At 49.6% G+C, this 22,736-nt stretch overlaps 1 protein-coding gene across 4 annotated transcripts in view; it reads left to right on the forward strand.

The window, feature by feature from the left end:
• The window catches only part of DNAJB6 (DnaJ heat shock protein family (Hsp40) member B6), a 127,767-nt gene that overhangs the window by 23,479 nt on the left and 81,552 nt on the right, over positions 1 to 22,736 (forward strand). For all 4 annotated transcript variants that reach the window (XM_075315446.1, XM_075315448.1, XM_075315449.1 and 1 more), the window contains exons 2-5: positions 8,095 to 8,185; positions 9,077 to 9,186; positions 10,489 to 10,554; positions 10,712 to 10,822. In XM_075315446.1, coding sequence (XP_075171561.1) covers positions 8,121 to 8,185; positions 9,077 to 9,186; positions 10,489 to 10,554; positions 10,712 to 10,822 — 352 coding nt within the window. In that variant the 5' untranslated portion in view covers positions 8,095 to 8,120. The remainder of the gene's footprint in view (positions 1 to 8,094; positions 8,186 to 9,076; positions 9,187 to 10,488; positions 10,555 to 10,711; positions 10,823 to 22,736) is intronic.

Below are 22,736 nucleotides of genomic sequence, written 5' to 3' on the forward strand. Positions count from 1 at the left end.
GGCAATCGGGGTAATAAAGAGTTAATGGCAGCTATGTTCTGCCACTCAGTTTTAGCTAAATCATGGCAGCGCCTATGAGACCGCTTCCATGATTAACCTGTAAATTGAATAAACTCACACTGAAAAATCCTTTATTTTAAATAAAACACAAAAAGCCCCCTCTGTCACGACTTTATTAACCCCCCCCTCCCCCAAACACACAGCTCCGACTGAATCCATACAGGTCCCACGACTCTTGCATCCAGCCGCATCTGACACAGTACTCAATGCAGCCTCGTTCAGTGAGTGATGCTGCAGGGGTAACTACAGGTCATTTCTCAGTCGGTAATATGAACACATTACCGCTCGCGAGAACTGCAGTGTGTCCTCACAGGGCCTCTATCTATTGATTATCTATCCATCTATTTATCAATCTGTCTATTTATTGATCTATAGATTATCTATCCATCAGTCTATCCATTACCTATTTATTTATCAGATAGATAATGGATAGATCTATCCATTATCTCTGTCCATCTTTCTACCGGTCCATTATCCATCTATCTATCATCTATATTATTTATTGCTGTTAAAGCATTAAAAAACACAGGGACCAGCCTGCAAAAAAACCACACCAAAACGCGGTAAAAACGCATGTGTTTTTTGGTGCGTTACTGGTGTGTGTTTTTTTTTGTTTTTTTTTTTAACGCAGGTGCGCTAATCCTTCCCTCAAGAAGTTTCTTGAGAAACATCCTTTTTCTAGTGCACACCTAGCCTAAAAGAGACTGTCAGACAAGCAAGAGGAGGAAGCGGTGCCAGGGAATAGAGCTGGAGTGGCAGGTTTCAGATCTACAATATCTCTTTAGCATATCAACTCGTATGCTGATTTCTCGGCAATAGATTAATGGACTGGCGGTCTAAAGGTATTGCTGGACTTGTATTTAAAATCGCTAAACGCACATATGCACATGTAAACAGTTTGGGAGGTAGGTGTGAAATCCTGCTGACACATTTCTTTTTAAAGAGGGTCTTTTACTACCGTACTTTTGAGCATTTTACACTGGTGTGCAGTAGTGGCTGAAAAGCTGAATTTTATTCTTCATATCTCCGCTTCTTAGTGGAGATACTTGGTTCGAAATTTAGATTGTAATATGTAAGACCAACTGGGCGTTGTCAGATTCCTCTTCTGTGGGCATGTATTACTTTTCCCTGCATGATGTATGATTATAAGCGTGTGGAGTTGTGCAGGGGAAAGAGAACTGCCCCCTTGTCCTCACCCCCACAATAGCTTAAAGTGAACCTGTCACCAGGTGTTTCCCATACAAAGTACTGCAACCAGTAAGCCCTTACAGCATTTCAGAATAAGTCCCCATTTCGCTCTGCATAATGTAAAAAAAAAAAAAAAGCTTTTATAATGCCTTTTTAGGGGCGTTCTGGACTGATGTGTGCCTCCTCTTTTTGCTTTGTGTGTATAACTCCTCCTACGTCATCCAGAGTCTCCCCATCACACTCCTGTGCAAGCACACTTCTCTGACCTGCCAAGGGCAGAGCAAAGTGCAGTAATGTGCATGCGGGTGAAAGGCCAAAGCGTGCCTGCCCCTACAATACTTGCCCACACGAAGCCAGAAGAGAGGAGGAGCCAGATCGAGACCAGATAGCCCTATAATAAAAGTATGTGTGTGTGTGTGTGTGTGTGTGTGTGTGTGTGTGTGTGTGTGTGTGTGTGTGTGTATATATATATATATATATGTATATGTATATATATATATGTGTATATATATATATATATATATATATATATATATATATATATATATATATATATATATATATATATATATATATATATATATATATATATAATAATGTTATGCAGAGTGTACTGGGGACATATATATATACAGTATTCTAGAATGCTATATAAGGGCTTACTGGTGGTGGCTTCACTTAACATGGGGGAAAAGAAAAACCTGGTGACCGGTTCCCTTTCAAACAGGCTTTTTTCTCTAAAGTATATAATGACTAAACAATCTGCAGAGCTGTTAGTGATTGCGAAGTGCCTGGAGCAGAGCGAAGTATGGTCATGAATACTTCTGCCTTTTATCGCGGGGCAGTTGGTGTGGGGGGGTAGTATAGCGCAGCCGACAGAAGAGCACTGCTAGAAGTGTTTGTAATGAGAGAAAGCTTAAAGGGAACCTGTCAGGTCCACTATGCACCCAGAACCTTGAGCAGTTCTGGGTGCATATTACGAATCCCTGCCTAAGTGTCCCTGTATATACTTGCATAGATAAAGAGAGCTTTAGAAAAGTATTTCTAAAGATCTTTTATCATATGCTAATGAGCGAGAGGACTAGTTCCCCTGGGCTTTATTTCCCCTTGCTAGTCGGCCCCATTAGCATGTTAGTATGCCCCTGTAGGTGTCCTAACATGCTAATGAATGTGCAGCGTTAGTGGATTATCTCACTCACCTCTCCACTGCCATCTCCACCCGACGCTGGATTTCGGGTCCTTGCGCATGATCCCGGAGTTTCGGTTTTGCGCACTATGAAGCCGGGTGTACGCATCCTGGCTTCAAAATGAAGTAGTGCGCATGACAAACTTTTTCTAAAGATCTCTTTATCTGTGCTAGTGTATACAGGGACGGTTAGGCAGGAATTAGCAATATGCACCCAGCACTGCTCGTGGTTCTGAGTGCTTATTGAACCTGACAGGTTCCCTTTAACTCCTAATATATCCTCTGCAGTGAGATTACAGAAGTAAACGTTTTAGGCCACACGAGGCACTACTGCGATGCTCGCATGACACTCTGCTCATGCTAGCAGCACAGCAGGAGCAGAGTGTTATGCTAGTATCCCTGCGTCTGCGGTCTGACACTGCGAGCGGACCTCAGCTGCGGGGGGCGGGCCAGTGCTGCAGACGGGCGGGCCGGCTCTGAGGAGGGGAGGGATTTCGCTCCCTCTCTCCTCTGTAGCCGGCTATTGCAATTCTCGCTCTGCGTGCACGGTACACCGGTGTGCCGCGAGTGCAGTGCGATTTTTCTCTCGCCCCATTCACTTGAATGGGTGCGAGAGAAAAGAGTCTCACATTAGTCGAAGCATGCTGCGATTGTTTTCTCGGTCCGATTTAGGGCTGAGAAAATAATCGCTCATGGGTGCTGACACAGGCTAGAATTGGTCCGAGGGGAATGCGATGTTTTATCGCACTCCACTCTCACAGATTTTCTCGCCGTGTGGTTTAGGCCTTAGTAGTCACACTCCTCTCTGCAGTTGGATCTGACTAACATGTCCCACAGGAGTAAAGGCCCAGTCACACACAGCGACTTACCAGCGATCCCGAAAACGACCTGATGGGGATCGCTGGTAAGTCGCTGGTGAGATGTCACACAGTCCGATCTTACCAGCGATGCAGGAACAATACAGGTCGCAGTAGCGACCTGTATAACGATCTCAGCAGTCACTGTGACCCTGTCACACAGTGTCATACACAGCGATGGGTACTGCCCAGCAGGACATCGCCTTTGAAGAGAATGGCCTGGACCATTCTGCAACGACCGGCGATCTCACAGCAGGGGCCTGATCGCTGGTAGGTGTCACACATAACAAGATCGCTAACGGGATCGCTACTGCGTCACGGAAACCGTGAATCAGCTGCGATCTCGCTAGCGATTTCGTTGTGTGACGGTACCTTAAGTCTGTTGGAAGCCACTGTGGGGGGCGTTCTCCCCCTGTAGGACTCCTGCTGCTTATGGTTGTTCTACCTCCTAGTGCAGGGGTGGGGAACCTTTTTGCTGCCGGGGGCCATTTGGAAATTTCTGCCAACCTTCGGGGGCCGCACAAAATTATCAATGTGAAAATGAACCAACTATATTTGGTCAAACAGTTAATTAACTCACCCCTATTGTGGTGACCGGAGCGGCTTCTCTTTGGTGCGGCTGTGATGTTCGGTGATACTTATGTTGCTTCTATCTTTTCCAGGTTTGTCTCGGTCTGGAGCGCAGGCAACTCTTTGTGATAATAAGATTGGTAGACTATATACATCACACAACAGACACAGGGACTGGAGTATATAAATCACAGGACACATACATCACTGAAGGGGCTGTTGGCATATACATCACATAGGAGACACTGGGTCTGCTGTATATACATCACATAGGAGACGCTGGGTCTGCTGTATATAAATCACAAGAGACACCTACATCACAGAAGACACTGGGGGCACATACATCACACAAGGGGCTGGGGACATGTATATGCTCCCTCCTGTGATGTAAATGCTTTCAGCCCCTCCTGAGAGGTAAATGCTTTCAGCCCCTCCTGAGAGGTAAATGCTTTCAGCCCCTCCTGAGAGGTAAATGCTTTCAGCCCCTCCTGAGAGGTATATGCCCCCAGCCCCTCCTGAGAGGTATATGCCCCCAGCCCCTCCTGAGAGGTATATGCCCCCAGCCCCTCCTGAGAGGTATATGCCCCCAGCCCCTCCTGAGAGGTATATGCCCCCAGCCCCTCCTGAGAGGTATATGCCCCCAGCCCCTCCTGAGAGGTATATGCCCCCAGCCCCTCCTGAGAGGTATATGCCCCCAGCCCCTCCTGAGAGGTATATGCCCCCAGCCCCTCCTGAGAGGTATATGCCCCCAGCCCCTCCTGAGAGGTATATGCCCCCAGCCCCTCCTGAGAGGTATATGCCCCCAGCCCCTCCTGAGAGGTATATGCCCCCAGCCCCTCCTGAGAGGTATATGCCCCCAGCCCCTCCTGAGAGGTATATGCCCCCAGCCCCTCCTGAGAGGTATATGCCCCCAGCCCCTCCTGAGAGGTATATGCCCCCAGCCCCTCCTGAGAGGTATATGCCCCCAGCCCCTCCTGAGAGGTATATGCCCCCAGCCCCTCCTGAGAGGTATATACATCACAGGAGGGGCTGGGAGCATATACATCACAGGAGGGGCTGGGAGCATATACATCACAGGAGGGGCTGGGAGCATATACATCACAGGAGGGGCTGGGAGCATATACATCACAGGAGGGGCTGGGGAACACACATTACTAGGTCACAGGGAGGCATAAGCATTGCTGTGGGGCACACACATCACTAGGGCGGCACAGAGCACTAGGGGGGGGCACGGACATCACTAAGGGGGGGGAAGGGGCACACAGACATCACTAAGGGGGGGGAAGGGGCACACAGACATCACTAAGGGGGGGGAAGGGGCACACAGACATCACTAAGGGGGGGGAAGGGGCACACAGACATCACTAAGGGGGGGGAAGGGGCACACAGACATCACTAAGGGGGGGGAAGGGGCACACAGACATCACTAGGAGGAGACTGGGAGGCACAGACAGAACTTGCAGAGCACAGACTTCACTAGGGGGTACACTGCACTTGGAGTGGTAAGGAGCACTGGAGAGAACTCAACAGTGGGGGTGATCCACATCGCTGGGGAGTCTGCACACAGCATTTTGTTATTGTAGTACAGTTGGAATAAATCTGTGAATTTTCACTTTTTATATGATGCATGCCAATTTCAGATCGTGCTGGCTCCCCTCTCTCACTGCAGGGGGCACGCTGCATCGGACAAGGGGCAGAGAGCGGGCAGCAGACAGCACATGGAGCTGCACGCTGCATCGGAGAAGAAGCAGAAAGCGGGCGGCACACAGCGCCGGGGAGCTGCAGCACACAGGACGTGGAGCTGCACCGGAGAAGGGGCAGGGAGCGACAGCACTGATTGAGGCACGCTGCACGGGAGAAGGGGTGTAGAGCGGGCGGCACAATGCAGGAAACGATGAAGCTGCTGTGGGACTAAACCCGTCCACAAAGTCTGTGCTGAGCATGCTGGCACCTGCCAGGGAAAGAGCTCATTGGTGCGTGCTAGCAGTGCCTGTGAAGCCTTAAAGGGCCGGCACCCGATAAGATCACAGCAGTGGCCGAGCACTGCCACCCCCGTTAATCTGCCCGGGGGCCGCATAAAAGGTCTTGGCGGGCCGCATGCGGAGGGTCCCCACCCCTGTCCTAGTGTATGCAGACAATAGTATGGCCTATTCAGCTCAGAGGGGCATATAGATGAGAAGCTGCTGTGCAAGACAGTAATTTGATGATTTGCTTTGTCTGTATATTACGTTCAATTTGTTTTCAATAAAAAGGTAAAGTTTAACAGATAAACTATTTAACCGCAAAAGAGCAACATAAAATAAAGTAAATATTGTACATGGACGAAGTAGTCCGAAATAACGTTTCCAGTGAAATCTAGTCCCTCCCCCACTCCCAACCGTAAAGTACAAATATTTTAAAAATGCTTTTGTGTAACTAAAGGAGAATCCCTAAAAGTTTTAACAAGGAGAAAGAGGAGCAGGAATGCTTAATATATATTAAGTAGTAATGCACTTATGGGGATGACCCTTAAAGTAGGTGACAATTATGCTCTGAATTTGCCTTAACGTTCACTTACAAAAAAAAAGAAATGAATTGTAAAGTGCTGTGAAATGTGTTGGCACTATAGAAATAAACTTGGGTTTTCTAGGGTTTAGGCAGTCATGTCATTGTGTTTGTGTTCCTTTTGTGTGGCTGTTGGCCGTCTCCTAATGTTGTTGGAAAAGATTGGCACACATCACATGTCGCAGGTCACAGTATGACCCAGATATATCCTGCAGCGCTGCTGTGAGTGAGCCGTCCTAAAAATACCATCACTATACTCCAGGAAGAGTCAGCTGCTGGTTCCTTTACCTCCCCGTGCGCCTGTCGGGTGTTTTTTTTTTTTTTTTTTTTTTTTTGTACTATCTGATATTTTCCTATTCCAAACTGTGATATCTACATGTGTTCTCCGCCAAAAGTTGATTCTTGATGCCCTCATCTAAAAATCATGTACTCTGTACTCTAAGGCTATGTGCCCACGCTGCGGAAAATGCGCGGATTTTGCCGCTGATTTCTCGCGGAAAAGCCGCGGATTTTCCGAAAATCTGCAGCACAGCTACTCCCCAGCCATTTCTATGGCATTTGGGAAATGCTGTGCCCACGCTGCGGATTTTTCCGCAGCGGAAATCGTGCGGATTTCCGTGCGGAAAAATCTGCAGCATGTCAATTATTGTAGCGGATTTCTCCACAGGGTCCCATATACTTACCTGCCTTGATAGAGACCCGAGTCACTTTTTCCGTCCGGTGTAGCGGCAGCGGCAGCAGCGCAGTGGATCCAGCCAGGTACAGGAAGGAAGAGGTGGGCGGAGCCTGCACGAGCTCCGGTCATGTGACAGCCGGAGCTAGTTCAGGCCCGCCCACCTCCAGCACAGTGAACCAGACTCTGCCTGACAGGGACCCGGCCGCCGGAAAGCGAGGTGCTGCATGATGAAGGTAAGTATAAACTTCCCCGATCACGGCAGCACTTGTTCTGCATTGAGGATGCAGTGCCGAAGCCATGGCACTGTATCCTCAATGCAGAATGCCCGCAGCATATCCACACGACATTCCGCAGCATGGAAACAGACAGAAGTTGTGGTGCTGTTTCCTGGGAGCACCTGCGGAATGTCGTGCGGATATATTCGCAGGACACTTTCCTCGTGGGCACATAGCCTTAGGGGAAAAAAAAACCCACCACACTTTCACTTTTACTTTTGCAGTGGTTTGGGGTGTGTGTGTGGCAAGACAAACCTCACTAATGGTAAGGCACACTGCAGTTTTAGTTTCTGCGCACAAACTGCAACCAAAACTGCACCTTGTCAGAGCCTGGAAATGAAATTAAAAAAAAAAAAAGTTTGTAATGATGCATATTTTTATTTTTGGTGGAGGGTTTTTTTTTTTTTTTGTCGCATTTGTCAATTCTGACTTCATGTATTCAGTATAGAAAGTGTGACAAAAAGCAAAAAGAATGAACATGCTGCATTTTTTTTCAGAAGTTTGTGAGGCAATCTGCAGCTGAAAAAAAAAATTGGAACGTGCACAGCAAATCTGATTTTTCAGACTTTAATGGGAAGTCAAAGTCAGAACTTGCTGACAACCAAACTGCACCAATAAAAGCGACAAAAAAGCAACAAACTGCAGCGTGCGCATATAGCCTAAAAGAGAAGGGGAAAAAGTCTTTGAATTATGTCCCCTATTACTCATGAAATCACATCTTTTTATTTTGTTTTCCAGGTCCCCAGGCTTAATCTGTCTAAACCATGGTTGACTATTACCAAGTGCTGGGAGTTCACAGGAATGCTACTCCAGAGGATATTAAGAAAGCGTGAGTAGTGCTTAATCTTTTCAAGGTTCTTCAGGTTTTTTTTGTTTTTTTTTTTTTTGTGTTTTCAAGCTTATTAGTTTCGCAAAACGTTGTCAACTTTTATCTACAATTGGTTGTTTCAGTAAACACAAACGTGTGTTTTCTGCACTTCATAAGACCACCATACACCTTCATTAAATGTCTGATGAATGTTTGCTTAGCCATCGGCTATCTCCTGACCGCCTTATACATTTAAAATGGATTCTGTCATCAGGTTTTTGCTGTGCAATTTCAGAGCGACGCGTGTGGGCTGAGACTGATTCCAGTGATGTCACCTGCTGATCTGCATGCTGTCATTGATACAATCACGGTTTAACTTGCTGCAGAACTTAATGCTGAACCCTGTATTATTCCCACCAACACCACGGATCGGCAGCTTTCTGTACAGTGTACACCGGAAGCTGCTAATTGGAGGGAGGGTGGATTGTACAGAGCAGTTGGCCATGAGGCACGAGACACCTAGTCCTGTAGTGATCTGCTGATATAGCACTTTGAAAGAGTAGCCCACAACCTAGTAAGTGACACATTGCTGAAAATTTTATCTCAGCCCCTGCATCATGTTGTTTTCTTATTACATAGCAGAAACCTGGTGACAGATTAGCTGGGTGGGGGTGGCGAGTTGGCAAGTAGGCCGCTGCTAGCCACCTCTAACATTGGAGATATATATTAGATTAAGCACTTACCTCCTGTATAAAGAGCTGCTGCTTGTCTATAGGGTTGTAGGTTTGTGAGTGGACAGACCAGGCAGCTATATTATGTGTATGGTTGGGTACAGATGCATTGGTAGACGCAACTGCGTATTCAGTCTCCTTAGGTATTGATGGTGTGTTTTTCCCCTCCCCGGTGTTGCAGGTACCGCAGATTAGCCCTTAAATGGCATCCCGATAAAAATCCTGACAACAAAGATGAAGCTGAGAGGAAGTTTAAAGAAGTTGCAGAGGCTTATGAAGTCTTATCCGATGGTAAACCCTTTTGTCACTTTCCTAAACTAGTCTGAGTGCTTATGAATAGTGCTGCTACGCTGTTATGTCCTTGTAAATGTAAGCATGACGCATTTGGCATCAGTAAATCTCATTAATTGAAGTGATTGGTTCGTAAAGGCGAAAAACAGCATTTTTGTTTGTGCATATCGTGTGAAGAACAGAATTTTTGCATATTGTGTACATATAGATTTTCTAGGTTGTGTCCTTCTGGCACCCCCTCACTTCCCCCATACACAGTCATGCGCACACACATACTGAGGATCCTACATGTGTTCTCAATGGGGAAGAGGGGAGAAGGCCACTGCCAGATGTATCTTTCTCCAATCACCCTCCACAACAGGAGGAATCCATGCTGTCGTGGAGGGTTCTTAGAAACCGAATTAACAGTAAGACTAATTATAGTTTCTATTTCCAAGGGTGGATTAAAGGGATTGTCTCATTACAGGTTTTATATTAAAATATCTGATCAGCTCACCATTCAATGATGTATTAAATGTGTAGTCATGATGTAGAAAACGGCAATGGTGCACTGATCGTTGGACCAGTTCTCAAATTGTTTCATAACAAAATGTGTGGTAGATCCTTCTCCAGAAAGTGTGAAAAACAAACATTTTTGTCTTCATTTAAAACTCATAGAAAAGCAGACCGGGGGGCTCTAAATTATGGCTCCCTCAATACTTATTGCTGGTTGCATCCATTTATTTTCAAGGGTGGTCAAGAATATGTGCGCATGCTGCAGAAAACATCTGCACCTAAAAACTGCACCTTGCGGCAGAAAAATGCAACAAAAAATACGTTTTTTTTTTTGTGGTTTTTTTTTTTTTGTGCGTTCCATGCGTGTTATTTTGTGCATTCAGTGGCTGGAAGGGCTAAAAACAAAAACGCCCAAAGAATTGACATGCTGCTTTTTTCTGCACCCAAAACTGCAAGGAAGAAAGCACCGTGTGCACAACATTTTTGAATTCTCATACTTTGCTGGGAAAAGGGGAGACATGCCGTTTTGGCCAACAAACTGCACAAAAAAAAGGAGCGTGCTCACAAGGCCTTAAAATGGTTGTCATTTTCAGGTCTTACTTTAAAATTACTCTTCTACTTTGAGTTTTCACTCGCCTTCCCCAAATGTTAATTCCCTAGCCTCCTTTTTCACTCTTTGTAACGTCTTAGGTTGGTAGTAATTTTGTCAACCCTTCAAGTCAATACTGCTCCTCTGCACGGTTCTGTCTGTGTGTTTGTCGTCCTCTCATTTCTAGAGAGCCAATTGTCTGTCTTTTTGTTTTTCAGCCAAAAAAAGGGATATCTATGACAAATTTGGAAAAGAAGGCTTAACAGGTGGAGGCGGTGGTGGCGGTAAGTGCCCTTTTTATCTTGTTTATATTATTTAATTACTGACTACCATTTCATGATGGAACAGCTATGTGGAGTTTTATTGAAAAGTAGTAATTATGTAAAGGTCTGCCAGTCTCTATACTGTTTCACTAATTTTCTGTTTTCATGGTCCTTTTAGGGGGAAGTCACTATGACAATCCATTTGACTTCGGATTCCAATTTAGAAGCCCAGATGATGTCTTCAGGGACTTCTTTGGAGGAAGAGACCCATTTTCCTTTGACTTTTTTGGTAGAGTATTAAATTTATAGTGTGGTTGTGTTTTTTAAAACTCTCCATAAAGAATATAACCTAAAAAAAGGGGGGTACACTCCCACCTTTGTTCAGTGTGTTCTATTCAACAGACACTATTCGTTTCAGCCTTTAACTGTCTGTCAAGCCTTGTGCCTTACATTGATAATTGCATTTAAACCGCTGTATGGCAGGTAAATATTATGAATCAGGTTCTCTTGGCTTTTTGGACTTGTGTGTCCATGTACCCATGTACAATACTGCGTTTACCCACCCATCCTATCCAAACAGGCAATGAAATCTAACCATAGATGTCCATAAATTTAGAGCTGTATAAAAATGAGATGACACAGGTAATAAGTATTTAACACATGAAGGAGAGGTGCAAAAAGCCATAGGAAAGTCATGACACAAGCTGAGATGTATCCGTTATTAGAAAGCAATCCTGCCACTTAATGAAAAATATTAGCTGGTTCAACTGACGGACTATAAAAAGGCGTCTCATTACCAATGTGACACAAGAAACATCTCATGAGGGGTAATACCAGTGAGCTGTTTCAAGAACTTAACCTTATTGCAAAACATACTGATGGCATTGGTTACAGGAGGATTTCTAAACTACTTAACGTACGTACCAGTGAGCACGGTTGGGGCCATAATTCAGAAGTGTAAATATCATTTCACCATAAACCAGCCACAATATGGCGTTCCCTGCAAGTTTTCAGACAGAGGAGTAAATAAAATAATTATCAGAAGAGTTGTCCAAGAGAACCACCTGTGAAAAGCTTCAGAAGGACCTGGAGTCAGCAGGTATAATTGTTTTTAAGAAAACAAATTCATAAAAGAAGCCTACAGGACCTTCAGGATTTAAAGATTGCATGGAAGAATGGGCCATAATCACACCTGAGCAATGTATGCCTCTTATTTCTTCAGCGCTCTATTGGGAGACCCAGACGATTGGGGTATAGCTACTGCCCTCTGGAGGCCACACAAAGCACTACATTAAAAGTGCAAGGCCCCTCCCCCTCTGGCTATACCCCCCCCGTGATATCACGGGTTCTCCAGTTTTAGCTTTGTGTGCGAAGGAGGTCAGACATTCCATGCATAGCTCCACAGATTTTAGTCAGCAGTAGCTGCTGACTGTTTCGGATGGAAGAAAAGAGGACACATATAGTGTCCCCAGCATGCTCCCTTCTCACCCCTGGATGGTGTTGTAAGGTTGAGGTACCTATTGCTGGTACAGGGCTGGAGCCTGACATGCTGTTTTCCTTCCACATCCCCTGGTAGGGCTCTGTGGAAGTGGGATCCTGCCGGCCTCTCAGCTCTGATGCCGGGCTCCATCCACAGACCCATTAGAACCTGATGGATTCGGAGCAGGAGTACGATCAGGGACAGGCCCTGCATCATACAGGTACTCTGTGTCCCCGGCAGGCACAGACACACTCCGGGCTGGCTGGGTGTTGTAGTGCGCCGGGGACCGCAACGTGGAGTTGGTGTCCCTACAGATTACTGGGGGATTGTTTGTGTTTGGGAACGCAGCGCCGACCCCCTCTGGACCGGGCGGCGCTGCTGTGACTTGTGGTGCGCCGGGGATCCGCCGTCCGCGCTTTTACGGCGGCGGCGGTTATAAATTGAGTCCCCGGCTTTTTGGGCCTAGGACGCCGGCAGCTCCGTTTCGTTCCCGCCCCCACCCTGTCATTCAGGGTAGGGGAGAGACGCTGTTCGCTAGCAGCGACGAGGGCTGGAGCCTGTTTTACATGCTCCAGCCCTCTCACTTGGCACAGAGGGAAGCAGGCTTCCCGCTCTTGGCCAGGAACGCCCAGGGCCCGCCCCCCTTCCTCTCTCGAGACGCCGGCAGCCATTACATGCATGCCTGGCTGGAGGAAGGACGCAAGGCTCTGGGAGACCTGGACTAGGGGCTATCTGGCGACCACACACCCGCTTTTTAAGCGGGCGGTAAGCGATTTTTCTGTGCTGGTCCCTCTAGTGCCTCACTGTGTATCAGTGTACTGGGTACAGATATATAGATATTGTATTTCTTGCACTGTGAGGTGCGCTTCTGGCTGCATATCCCAGATCGCTCTGTGGAAGCAGCAACATGTCATCCTCAAAACGCAAGGCGGCCAAGGCAAAAAGGGCTGTGTATACTGCGTGTGCTGCATGTGGGGCTAATCTACCAGCAGGCTCCGATGACCCCCATTGTGTGCAATGCTCCGACCCGGTGCTGCTTCGCCAGCCGGAGTCGGGAGAGGTAGCGACCCAGGCTGAGACGCTTGTAAGTTCTGCCCCGGTGACAGGGACGGACTTTGCAGTTTTTGCAGATAACATGTCTGTATCTATGGCAAAAATCCTTGAAACCTTGCAATCTATGCATGGGGCTCAGTCCCTGGGCACGGCGAGGCCTCTGTCCTCAGGTCCCCCTTACTTGGAATGTATCCAGCCCACAGGGGGGTCCCCGGCTTCACAGGCCGAGGATTATGACTCAGATGATGGCCCCAGCCACCCTAAGCGAGCTCGCTGGGAAAGACCCTCGACGTCTTCACACTGCTCAGGGTCTCAGCGCAATCAGTCTCCCTGTGATGTGTCTGATGAGAGTGATCAGGAATCCACTCCTGGAACCCCTCTCAACCTGGATACCCCGGATGGGGATGCCATGGTAAACGACCTTATCTCAGCCATCAATAGGCTGTTGGATATTTCTCCCCCAGCCCCTTCAGCAGAAGAGGCGGCTGCGGAGCAGGAAAAGTTTCGTTTCCTTTATCCCAAGCGTAAATTGAGTGCTTTGTTAGATCACTCTGACTTCAGAGAATCAATCCAGAAGCACGACGCTCACCCAGAAAGGCGTTTCTCTAAACGATCTAAAGATACGCGTTTCCCTTTCCCCCCTGAGGTGGTCAAGCGCTGGACACAGTGTCCAAAGGTAGACCCCCCGATTTCCAAACTTGCAGCTAGATCCATAGTTGCAGTGGAGGATGGCGCTTCACTTAAAGATGCCAATGACAGACAGATGGACCTTTGGTTAAAATCTGTCTATGAAGCTATCGGCGCGTCGTTTGCTCCGGCATTCGCAGCCGTATGGGCACTCCAGGCTATTTCAGCTGGCTTAGCAAAAGTGGATGCTATCATGCATCCAGCAGTGCCGCAAGTGGCGCACCTTACCACGCAGATGTCGGCGTTTGCGTCTTACGCTATCAATGCGGTCCTAGAATCTACCAGTCGCACCTCAATGGCGTCCGCCAATTCGGTAGTTTTGCGCAGAGCCTTGTGGTTAAAGGACTGGAAAGCAGATGCTGGTTCCAAAAAATGTTTAACCAGTTTGCCTTTGTCTAGAGGTAGACTGTTTGGCGAGCCATTGGCTGACATCATTAAGCAGTCCAAGGGTAAAGACTCCTCTTTACCACAACCCAGAACATCCAAACCTCAGCAGAAAAAGTGGCAGCAGAGGTTTCAGTCCTTTCGAGGTTCGGGCAAGACACCATTTACCTCGTCCAAAGGGACTCAGAGGACGCAAAGAAACTCAGATTCGTGGCGGACTCACACACGCCCCAAGAAAGCAAATGGAGGTACCGCTTCCAAAGCGGCTACCTCATGACTTCCAGCCCCCCCCCTCCGCATCGCCGGTCGGGGGCAGGCTCTCCCGCTTTTCCGGCATTTGGATGTCACAGGTCAAAGACCGGTGGGTGACGGACATTTTGTCTCGCGGGTACAGAATCGAGTTCAATTCTCGTCCTCCAGCTCGGTTCTTCAGAACCTCCCCACGTCCAGACCGAGCAGATGCTCTGCTGCAGGCGGTGGATTCCCTAAAAGCGGAAGGAGTGGTTATCCCAGTCCCTCCTCAGGAACAAGGGCAAGGGTTTTACTCCAATCTCTTTGTGGTTCCAAAAAAGGACGGCTCGTTCCGTCCTGTTCTGGACCTAAAACGGCTCAACAAACATGTGCACGCCAGGAGGTTCCGGATGGAAACCCTCCGCTCTGTCATTGCCTCAATGTCCAGAGGAGACTTCCTTGCCTCAATAGACATCAAAGATGCTTATCTCCACGTGCCAATTGCTACAGAACATCAACGTTTTCTACGTTTTGTGATAGGAGACGACCATTTTCAGTTCGTAGCTCTTCCATTTGGTCTGGCGACAGCCCCACGGGTCTTCACCAAGGTCATGGCGGCGGTGGTAGCAGTCTTGCACTCTCAGGGACACTCGGTGATCCCTTACCTAGACGACTTATTGGTCAAAGCTCCCTCTCAGGAGGCATGTCAGCACAGCCTGAATGCTACGCTGGAGACTCTACAGTCTTTCGGATGGATCATCAACTTTCCAAAGTCGATCCTATCACCGACTCAGTCACTAACGTATCTTGGCATGGAGTTTCATACTCTAGCAGCGATAGTGAAGCTTCCGCTGGACAAGCAGCGGTCACTACAGACAGGGGTGCAATCTCTTCTGCAGGGCCAGTTGCATCCCTTGCGGCGCCTCATGCATTTCCTAGGGAAGATGGTGGCAGCCATGGAAGCAGTTCCCTTTGCGCAGTTTCATCTGCGTCCACTTCAATGGGACATTCTCCGCCAATGGGACGGGAAGTCAACGTCCCTGGACAGGAAAGTCTCGCTTTCCCAGACGGCCAAAGACTCTCTACAATGGTGGCTCCTTCCCACCTCATTGTCTCAGGGAAGATCCTTCCTGCCCCCATCCTGGGCAGTAGTCACGACAGACGCGAGTCTGTCAGGGTGGGGAGCAGTATTTCTCCACCACAGGGCTCAGGGGACGTGGACTCCGCAGGAGTCCACCCTTCAGATCAATGTTCTGGAGATCAGAGCAGTGTATCTTGCTCTACTGGCCTTCCAACAGTGGCTGGAAGGAAAGCAGATCCGAATCCAATCGGACAACTCCACAGCGGTGGCATACATCAACCACCAAGGAGGGACGCGCAGTCGGCAAGCCTTCCAAGAAGTCCGGCGCATTCTAATGTGGGTGGAGGACAGAGCATCCACCATATCCGCGGTTCACATCCCAGGCGTAGAAAACTGGGAAGCAGACTTCCTCAGTCGCCAGGGCATGGACGCAGGGGAATGGTCCCTTCACCCGGACGTGTTTCAGGAAATCTGTCGCCGCTGGGGAGTGCCGGACGTCGACCTAATGGCATCCCGGCACAACAACAAGGTCCCGGCATTCATGGCGAGGTCGCGCGATCAAAGAGCTCTGGCGGCAGACGCCTTGGTTCAAGATTGGTCGCAGTTTCAGCTCCCATACGTGTTTCCGCCTCTGGCGCTCTTGCCCAGAGTGCTACGCAAGATCAGATCCGAGTGCAGCCGCGTCATACTCGTCGCTCCAGACTGGCCGAGGAGGTCGTGGTATCCGGATCTGTGGCATCTCACGATCGGTCGACCGTGGTCACTGCCAGACCGACCAGACTTACTGTCCCAAGGGCCGTTTTTCCATCAGAATTCTGCGGCCCTGAACCTGACTGTGTGGCCATTGAGTCCTGGATCCTAGCATCTGCTGGATTATCTCAGGGAGTCGTTGCCACAATGAGACAAGCTAGAAAGTCGAATTCGGCTAAGATCTACCACAGAACATGGAAGATTTTCTTGTCCTGGTGCTCTGCTCAGGGAGTGTCTCCCTGGCCATTTGCATTGCCCAAGTTTCTTTCCTTCCTGCAATCGGGGTTAGAAAAGGGCTTGTCGCTCAGCTCCCTTAAAGGGCAAGTTTCGGCACTATCCGTGTTTTTTCAGAAGCGTCTAGCACGTCTTCCTAAGGTGCGCACGTTCCTGCAGGGGGTCTGTCATATTGTGCCCCCGTACAAGCGACCGTTAGATCCATGGGATCTGAACAGGGTACTAGTTGCTCTCCAGAAGCCGCCCTTCGAGCCTCTGAAGGAAGTTTCCTTTTCTCGGCTGTCGCAGAAAGTGGCGTTTCTTGTTGCGATCACATCGCTTCGGCGAGTGTCTGAGCTGGCAGCTCTGTCATCTAAGGCTCCCTTCCTGGTGTTCCACCAGGACAAGGTTGTGCTGCGCCCCATTCCGGAGTTTCTTCCTAAGGTCGTATCCTCTTTTCATCTTAATCAGGATATTTCCTTGCCTTCCTTTTGCCCTCATCCGGTTCACCGGTATGAAAAGGCCTTACGTTTGCTAGATCTGGTGAGAGCACTCAGAATCTACATTTCCCGCACGGCGCCCATACGCCGTGCCGATGCACTTTTCGTCCTTGTCGCTGGTCCGCGCAAGGGGTTGCAGGCTTCTAAAGCCACCCTGGCTCGATGGATCAAAGAACCAATTCTAGAGGCCTACCGTTCTGCGGGGCTTCCGGTTCCTTCAGGGCTAAAAGCCCACTCCACCAGAGCCGTGGGTGCGTCCTGGGCATTACGTCACCAGGCTTCGGCTCAACAGGTGTGCCAGGCGGCTACCTGGTCCAGTCTGCACACTTTCACCAAGCATTATCAGGTGCATACCTATGCTTCGGCGGATGCCAGCTTAGGTAGAAGAGTCCTGCAGGCGGCAGTGACACCCCCGTAGGGGAGGGCTGTTTTGCAGCTCTAACATGAGGTATTTATTTACCCACCCAGGGACAGCTTTTGGACGTCCCAATCGTCTGGGTCTCCCAATAGAGCGCTGAAGAAGAAGGGAATTTTGTTACTTACCGTAAATTCCTTTTCTTCTAGCTCTTATTGGGAGACCCAGCACCCGCCCTGTTGTCCTTCGGGATGTTTTTTTGTTGTTTGCGGGTACACATGTTGTTCATGTTGAACGGTTTTTCAGTTCTCCGATGTTATTCGGAGTTAATTTGTTTAAACCAGTTATTGGCTTCCTCCTTCTTGCTTTGGCACTAAAACTGGAGAACCCGTGATATCACGGGGGGGGTATAGCCAGAGGGGGAGGGGCCTTGCACTTTTAATGTAGTGCTTTGTGTGGCCTCCAGAGGGCAGTAGCTATACCCCAATCGTCTGGGTCTCCCAATAAGAGCTAGAAGAAAAGGAATTTACGGTAAGTAACAAAATTCCCTTCTTCTCCATACAGGAGGCGTCTTGACAATGTCGTCTCCAACAAAAGCTTATGTACAAAATAGTAAATAAATTCCAGTAAGTGTGTTCAATATTTTTACGTGTCATTTCTTATTAAATCTCACTAAATTTATGGACATCTATAGTTTGATTTGTTTGCCTGTGTGGATTGGATGGATCGTTACCAACATCTGGTGAGAAATTCATGTCAAGAGCCGCACTTTTATAAATATATATACTTAGAAAACTGGTGACCTGTTCAATACTTATTACATCTGCTGTACATAAACGACTTCCTATGCATGGAATGTATCATATGTGAAAGTTACCACTTATCCACATAACTAATGCATATGTGTGTATTTACAAATGAGCAAAAATGTCCATTCAACCCCCCCCCCCCCAAAAAAAAAGAAACAAATCCATAAAAAAAAAGAAACCTTGACATCCATGGTGGTGTTCTGTTCTTTTTTTTTTTTTTTTTTTTTTTTTTTTTTCTTCTTAAAATCCTGCTTTCTTTATTGTTCCTTTGGGATACCCAGACCATGGGTGTTTAGCTTCTGCCTCCGGAGGACACACAAAGTACTACACTTAAAAGTGTAGCTCCTCCCTCTGAGCTTATACACCCCCTGGTGAGCAGACCCAGCCAGTTTATCGCTTTGTGTTCAGGAGGCATACATCCACACATGCACTCTCATATGATTTCTTTCCTTTTGGAATGAGTTTGAAGAACTGCGGGTCCACGTCTGGACCCCCGGCATGTCCCTTCTCACCCCACTGTCGGCGGTGTTGTAAGGTTGATTCCTAGGCCTGGAGCCTTACATGCCGCGCTCCTTCAAGCCAGAGCCCAGGAGGGATGGTGAAGTGGGAGCCAGCACTGTCTCCATGCCTGGCAGGAGACCGGTCTCCCGGTCTCCATCCGCAGCCCTTCAGGACCCTGCTGGACCGGAGCACTCATCCCCAGGGACCTGGCCCTGCGTCTCAGCAGCTAAGTACCTGAGGCGTTTATATTTGGGGGTCCCTGTGCTGTATTGTTTGGGGAGAGTGTGCTTGTTGTATTTACTGACATTTCCGGCGGGTTCTCTAGCTGTCGCCCGAGAACCGCGCCGATGGTGCCTGCTCTTCGGCCTCGCCGCTCAAATTTAGGCCCCGGCTTCGCCGGAGGCCTAGTTTCGTTTTCACTGCCCTCACATGTCGCTCATGCAGAGGGACAGCGCGGCTCCTCCCGGCGGCCGTTCTGCACAAGGGAGGGACACTCCCCACTGCTGTGCGTGTCTCCTCCCCTGTAGGTCTCTATGGCCCTCCAGATCCCGCTCTTCATGCAAGTCCCGCCCCCTCTCTTCGCTCCGGCGGCCATTTTCTCAGCGTTCACTCAGCGCTGGTCTGCGTTCTGCATCCCTGCTGAGGTGCTGTGTTTGGGGGTCCGGGCTTCGGGATCTGGAGGGCACACAACACCGCTCTACACAGCACAGCGGTCTGGTAAGCCACAACCGTTCTCTGGTTGTGGACCTCTGTATATACTCTCTGGGGTTCATTCTCTGGCAGAGCCCCCACTTCAGCAGCATGTCTCACACAAGGAGCAAGGCTCCAAAGCTTTACTGTGTATGCGCTGCATGTAAGCTCCTGCTGCCTGAACCGAGCACCTATCCACATTGTGATGCCTGCTCTACCTTGGCGGTGCCACAGCCTGGAGTCTCGCCCCCAGTGGTCTCTCAGGCTGCTCCTGCTCCTGTGGCTGAACCCCCGGCTTGGGTAGAATCCTTTTCTAGGTCTATCTCCCAGTCTTTTGCTAAGTCCATGGGACTTCTGTCCAGGACTTTGCTGAATCTGCATCAGCCCCCCTCACAGGGTGCCTCTGCTGCTAGGTCTCTCTCAGGACCGGAGCTCACAGAGGATTCATCATCATCATCAGGTCCCAGACCCCGTCCTCCTGAGAAGAGACGTAGGGTTCCCTCTCCCTCCTCCTCCCGCGGCTCTGATTCAAGAGCGGACTCGCAGGATGAGGAGGATGCCTTTACAGGGGGTTCGGAGGCTAACTCAATGTACCCCAGTGATCTGTCCGAAAGTGACTCAGATTTTAGTGACTTGATTGCTTCCATTAACTCTGTACTGGATCTCAATCCGCCAGTATCAGAGGAGCAACCCTCTCTGGCAGAAAAACACCAGTTTACCTCGCCTAAGAGGGCAAAGAGTGTGTTCTTTAACCACTCCAGTTTTAAGGCCGCTGTGTCCAAGCCCAGGGCCTGTCCTGACAAACTCTTCCCAAAGCGTGGTTCTGATGACCGTTTTCCCTTTCCACCTGAGGTGGTCAAGGAGTGGGCTCAGTCCCCAAAGGTAAACCCCCTGGTGTCTAGGCTCTCAGCCCGGACCGTTGTGTCGGTGGCTGATGGCACCTCCCTTAAGGATTCCACTGACCGCCAGATTGACCTTCTGGCCAAATCCGTATATGAACCTCCTTTTCCCCGACTTTTGCAGCAGTGTGGGCTCTCAAAGCAATCTCTGCTTCTCTGGAGGAGATGCATTCCCTCACCAGGGAATCTATGCCTGAGATGGTTGCCTTGACTTCCCAAGCTTCAGCTTTTTCATCCTATGCCATGTCTGCCATGCTGGAGGCTTCTCACCGCACTGCGGTGGCTTCGGCTAATTCCCTCGCTATCCGCAGGATCTTGTGGCTTCGAGAGTGGAAGGCAGATGCTTCTTCAAAGAAGTACCTTGCTGGGCTCCCTTTTGCTGGGTCCCGGCTGTTCGGAGAACTGGATGAAATAATTAAGGAAGCTACTGGCGGGAAGAGTACTTCCATGCCACAAACCAAAGCCAGGAAACCTGCCCAGGGTAGGAATCAGTCGAGGTTTCGCTCCTTTCGTTCCTCCAACTGGTCGTCCTCTAAGCCCTCGGCCTCGTCCACTAACTCAGCCAAGGACCAGAAATCCAACTGGCGCCCAAAAGCGCGTCCACAGAAGACCGCAGGAGGTGCTGCCACCAAGGCAGCCTCCTCGTGACTATCTGCCCACCCCAGCATCGTCCTTAGTCGGTGGCAGGCTCTCCCACTTTGGCGACGCTTGGTTTCAACACGTCTCCGATCAGTGGGTGAGAGATATCATCTCCCACGGCTACAGGATAGAATCCTCTTCCAGCCCGCCAAACAGATTTTTTTTCTCTCAAACTCACAACCCCCACCCCCCCCCCCCACCTGCTCCAAGGCCGCCTTCTCACAGGCCGTGGCATCCTTGCAGGCCAACGGAGTAATTGTACCAGTTCCCGCCCGGGAACGGTTCAGAGGTTTCTACTCAAATCTCTTCCTAGTCCCCAAAAAGGACGGTACATTCCGACCTATCCTGGATCTCAAGCTTCTCAACAAGCATGTTCAGGTGCGGCACTTTCGCATGGGGTCTCTGCGATCAGTCATTGCCTCAATGACCCAAGGGGATTTCCTAGCGTCAATCGACATCAGAGATGTCTATCTGCATGTGCCAATTGCAGTTTCACACCAGCGTTGGCTACGTTTTGCAATCAGAGAAGATCATTTCCAATTTGTGGCTCTCCCCTTCGGGTTGGCCACAGCCCCTCGGGTATTCACCAAGGTCATGGCAGCAGTGATTGCGGTTCTGCACCTACAGGGGTTGGCAGTGATTCCTTACCTGGACGACCTTCTAGTCAAGGCTTCATCCACCGCAGACTGTCAGCGGAGTGTCTCGCTCCCTCTCGCCACTCTAGCCCAATTCGGGTGGCTGGTCAATCTGCCCAAATCCACTCTGACTCCGACCCAGAGTCTCACGTACCTAGGGATGCAGTTCGAGACTTTGCCGGCACTTGTGAAGTTGCCCTTAGTCAAACAGCAGTCCCTCCAACTGGCAGTGCGCTCTCTGCTGAGGCCCCGCCGTTCTTCCCTCAGGCGTCTGATGCAGGTGCTGGGTCAAATGGTGGCGTCAATGGAAGCTGTCCCATTTGCCCAGTTTCATCTGCGCCCCCTGCAGCTGGACATTCTCCGCTGTTGGGACAAGCGGCCTTCCTCCTTACACAGGTTAGTGGCTCTGTCGCCACAGACCAGGAGCTCTCTTCAGTGGTGGCTTCGGCCCCTCTCTCTATCCCAGGGGCGCTCCTTCCTGACCCCGTCCTGGGTGATCCTCACCACGGATGCCAGTCTATCTGGCTGGGGAGCGGTATGTCTCCACCACAGAGCGCAGGGCACTTGCACTCCGTCCGAGTCAGCCCTTTCAATCAATGTGCTGGAGACCAGAGCTGTGCTTCTAGCTCTCCTAGCTTTTCACCACCTGTTGGCGGGCAGGCACATTCGAGTCCAGTCAGACAACACGACAGCGGTTGCCTACATCAATCACCAAGGCGGGACACGCAGCCGCCTGGCAATGTTGGAGGTACAACGCATCCTTCAATGGGTGGAGGACTCGGGGTCCTCCACATCCCAGGCGTAGAAAACTGGGAGGCAGATTATCTCAGCCGTCAATCCGTGGACGGTGGCGAGTGGTCCCTGCACCCGGCAGTGTTTCAGTCAATCTGCCGCAAATGGGGCACTCCGGACGTGGACCTAATGGCATCCCGTCACAACAAGGTTCCTGTTTACGTGGCTCGCTCCCACGATCCTCAGGCATTCGCCGCGGACGCTCTGGTTCAAGACTGGTCCCAGTTTCGTCTGTCCTACGTGTTTCCCCCTCTAGCGCTCTTGCCCAGAGTCCTGCGCAAGATCAGAATGGAGGGCCGTCGAGTCATCCTCATTGCACCGGACTGGCCCAGGCGAGCTTGGTATCCAGACCTGCTCCATCTGTCCGTAGAGATGCTGTGGCGTCTCCCGGACCGTCCAGACCTTCTCTCGCAAGGTCCGTTTTTCCGCCCGAATTCTGCGGCACTCAAATTGACGGTGTGGCTCTTGAGTCCTGGATTTTGACGGCTTCTGGTATTCCTCCTG

The sequence above is a fragment of the Anomaloglossus baeobatrachus genome, chromosome 6, assembly GCF_048569485.1.
Source record: "Anomaloglossus baeobatrachus isolate aAnoBae1 chromosome 6, aAnoBae1.hap1, whole genome shotgun sequence".
Lineage (NCBI taxonomy): Eukaryota > Metazoa > Chordata > Amphibia > Anura > Aromobatidae > Anomaloglossus > Anomaloglossus baeobatrachus.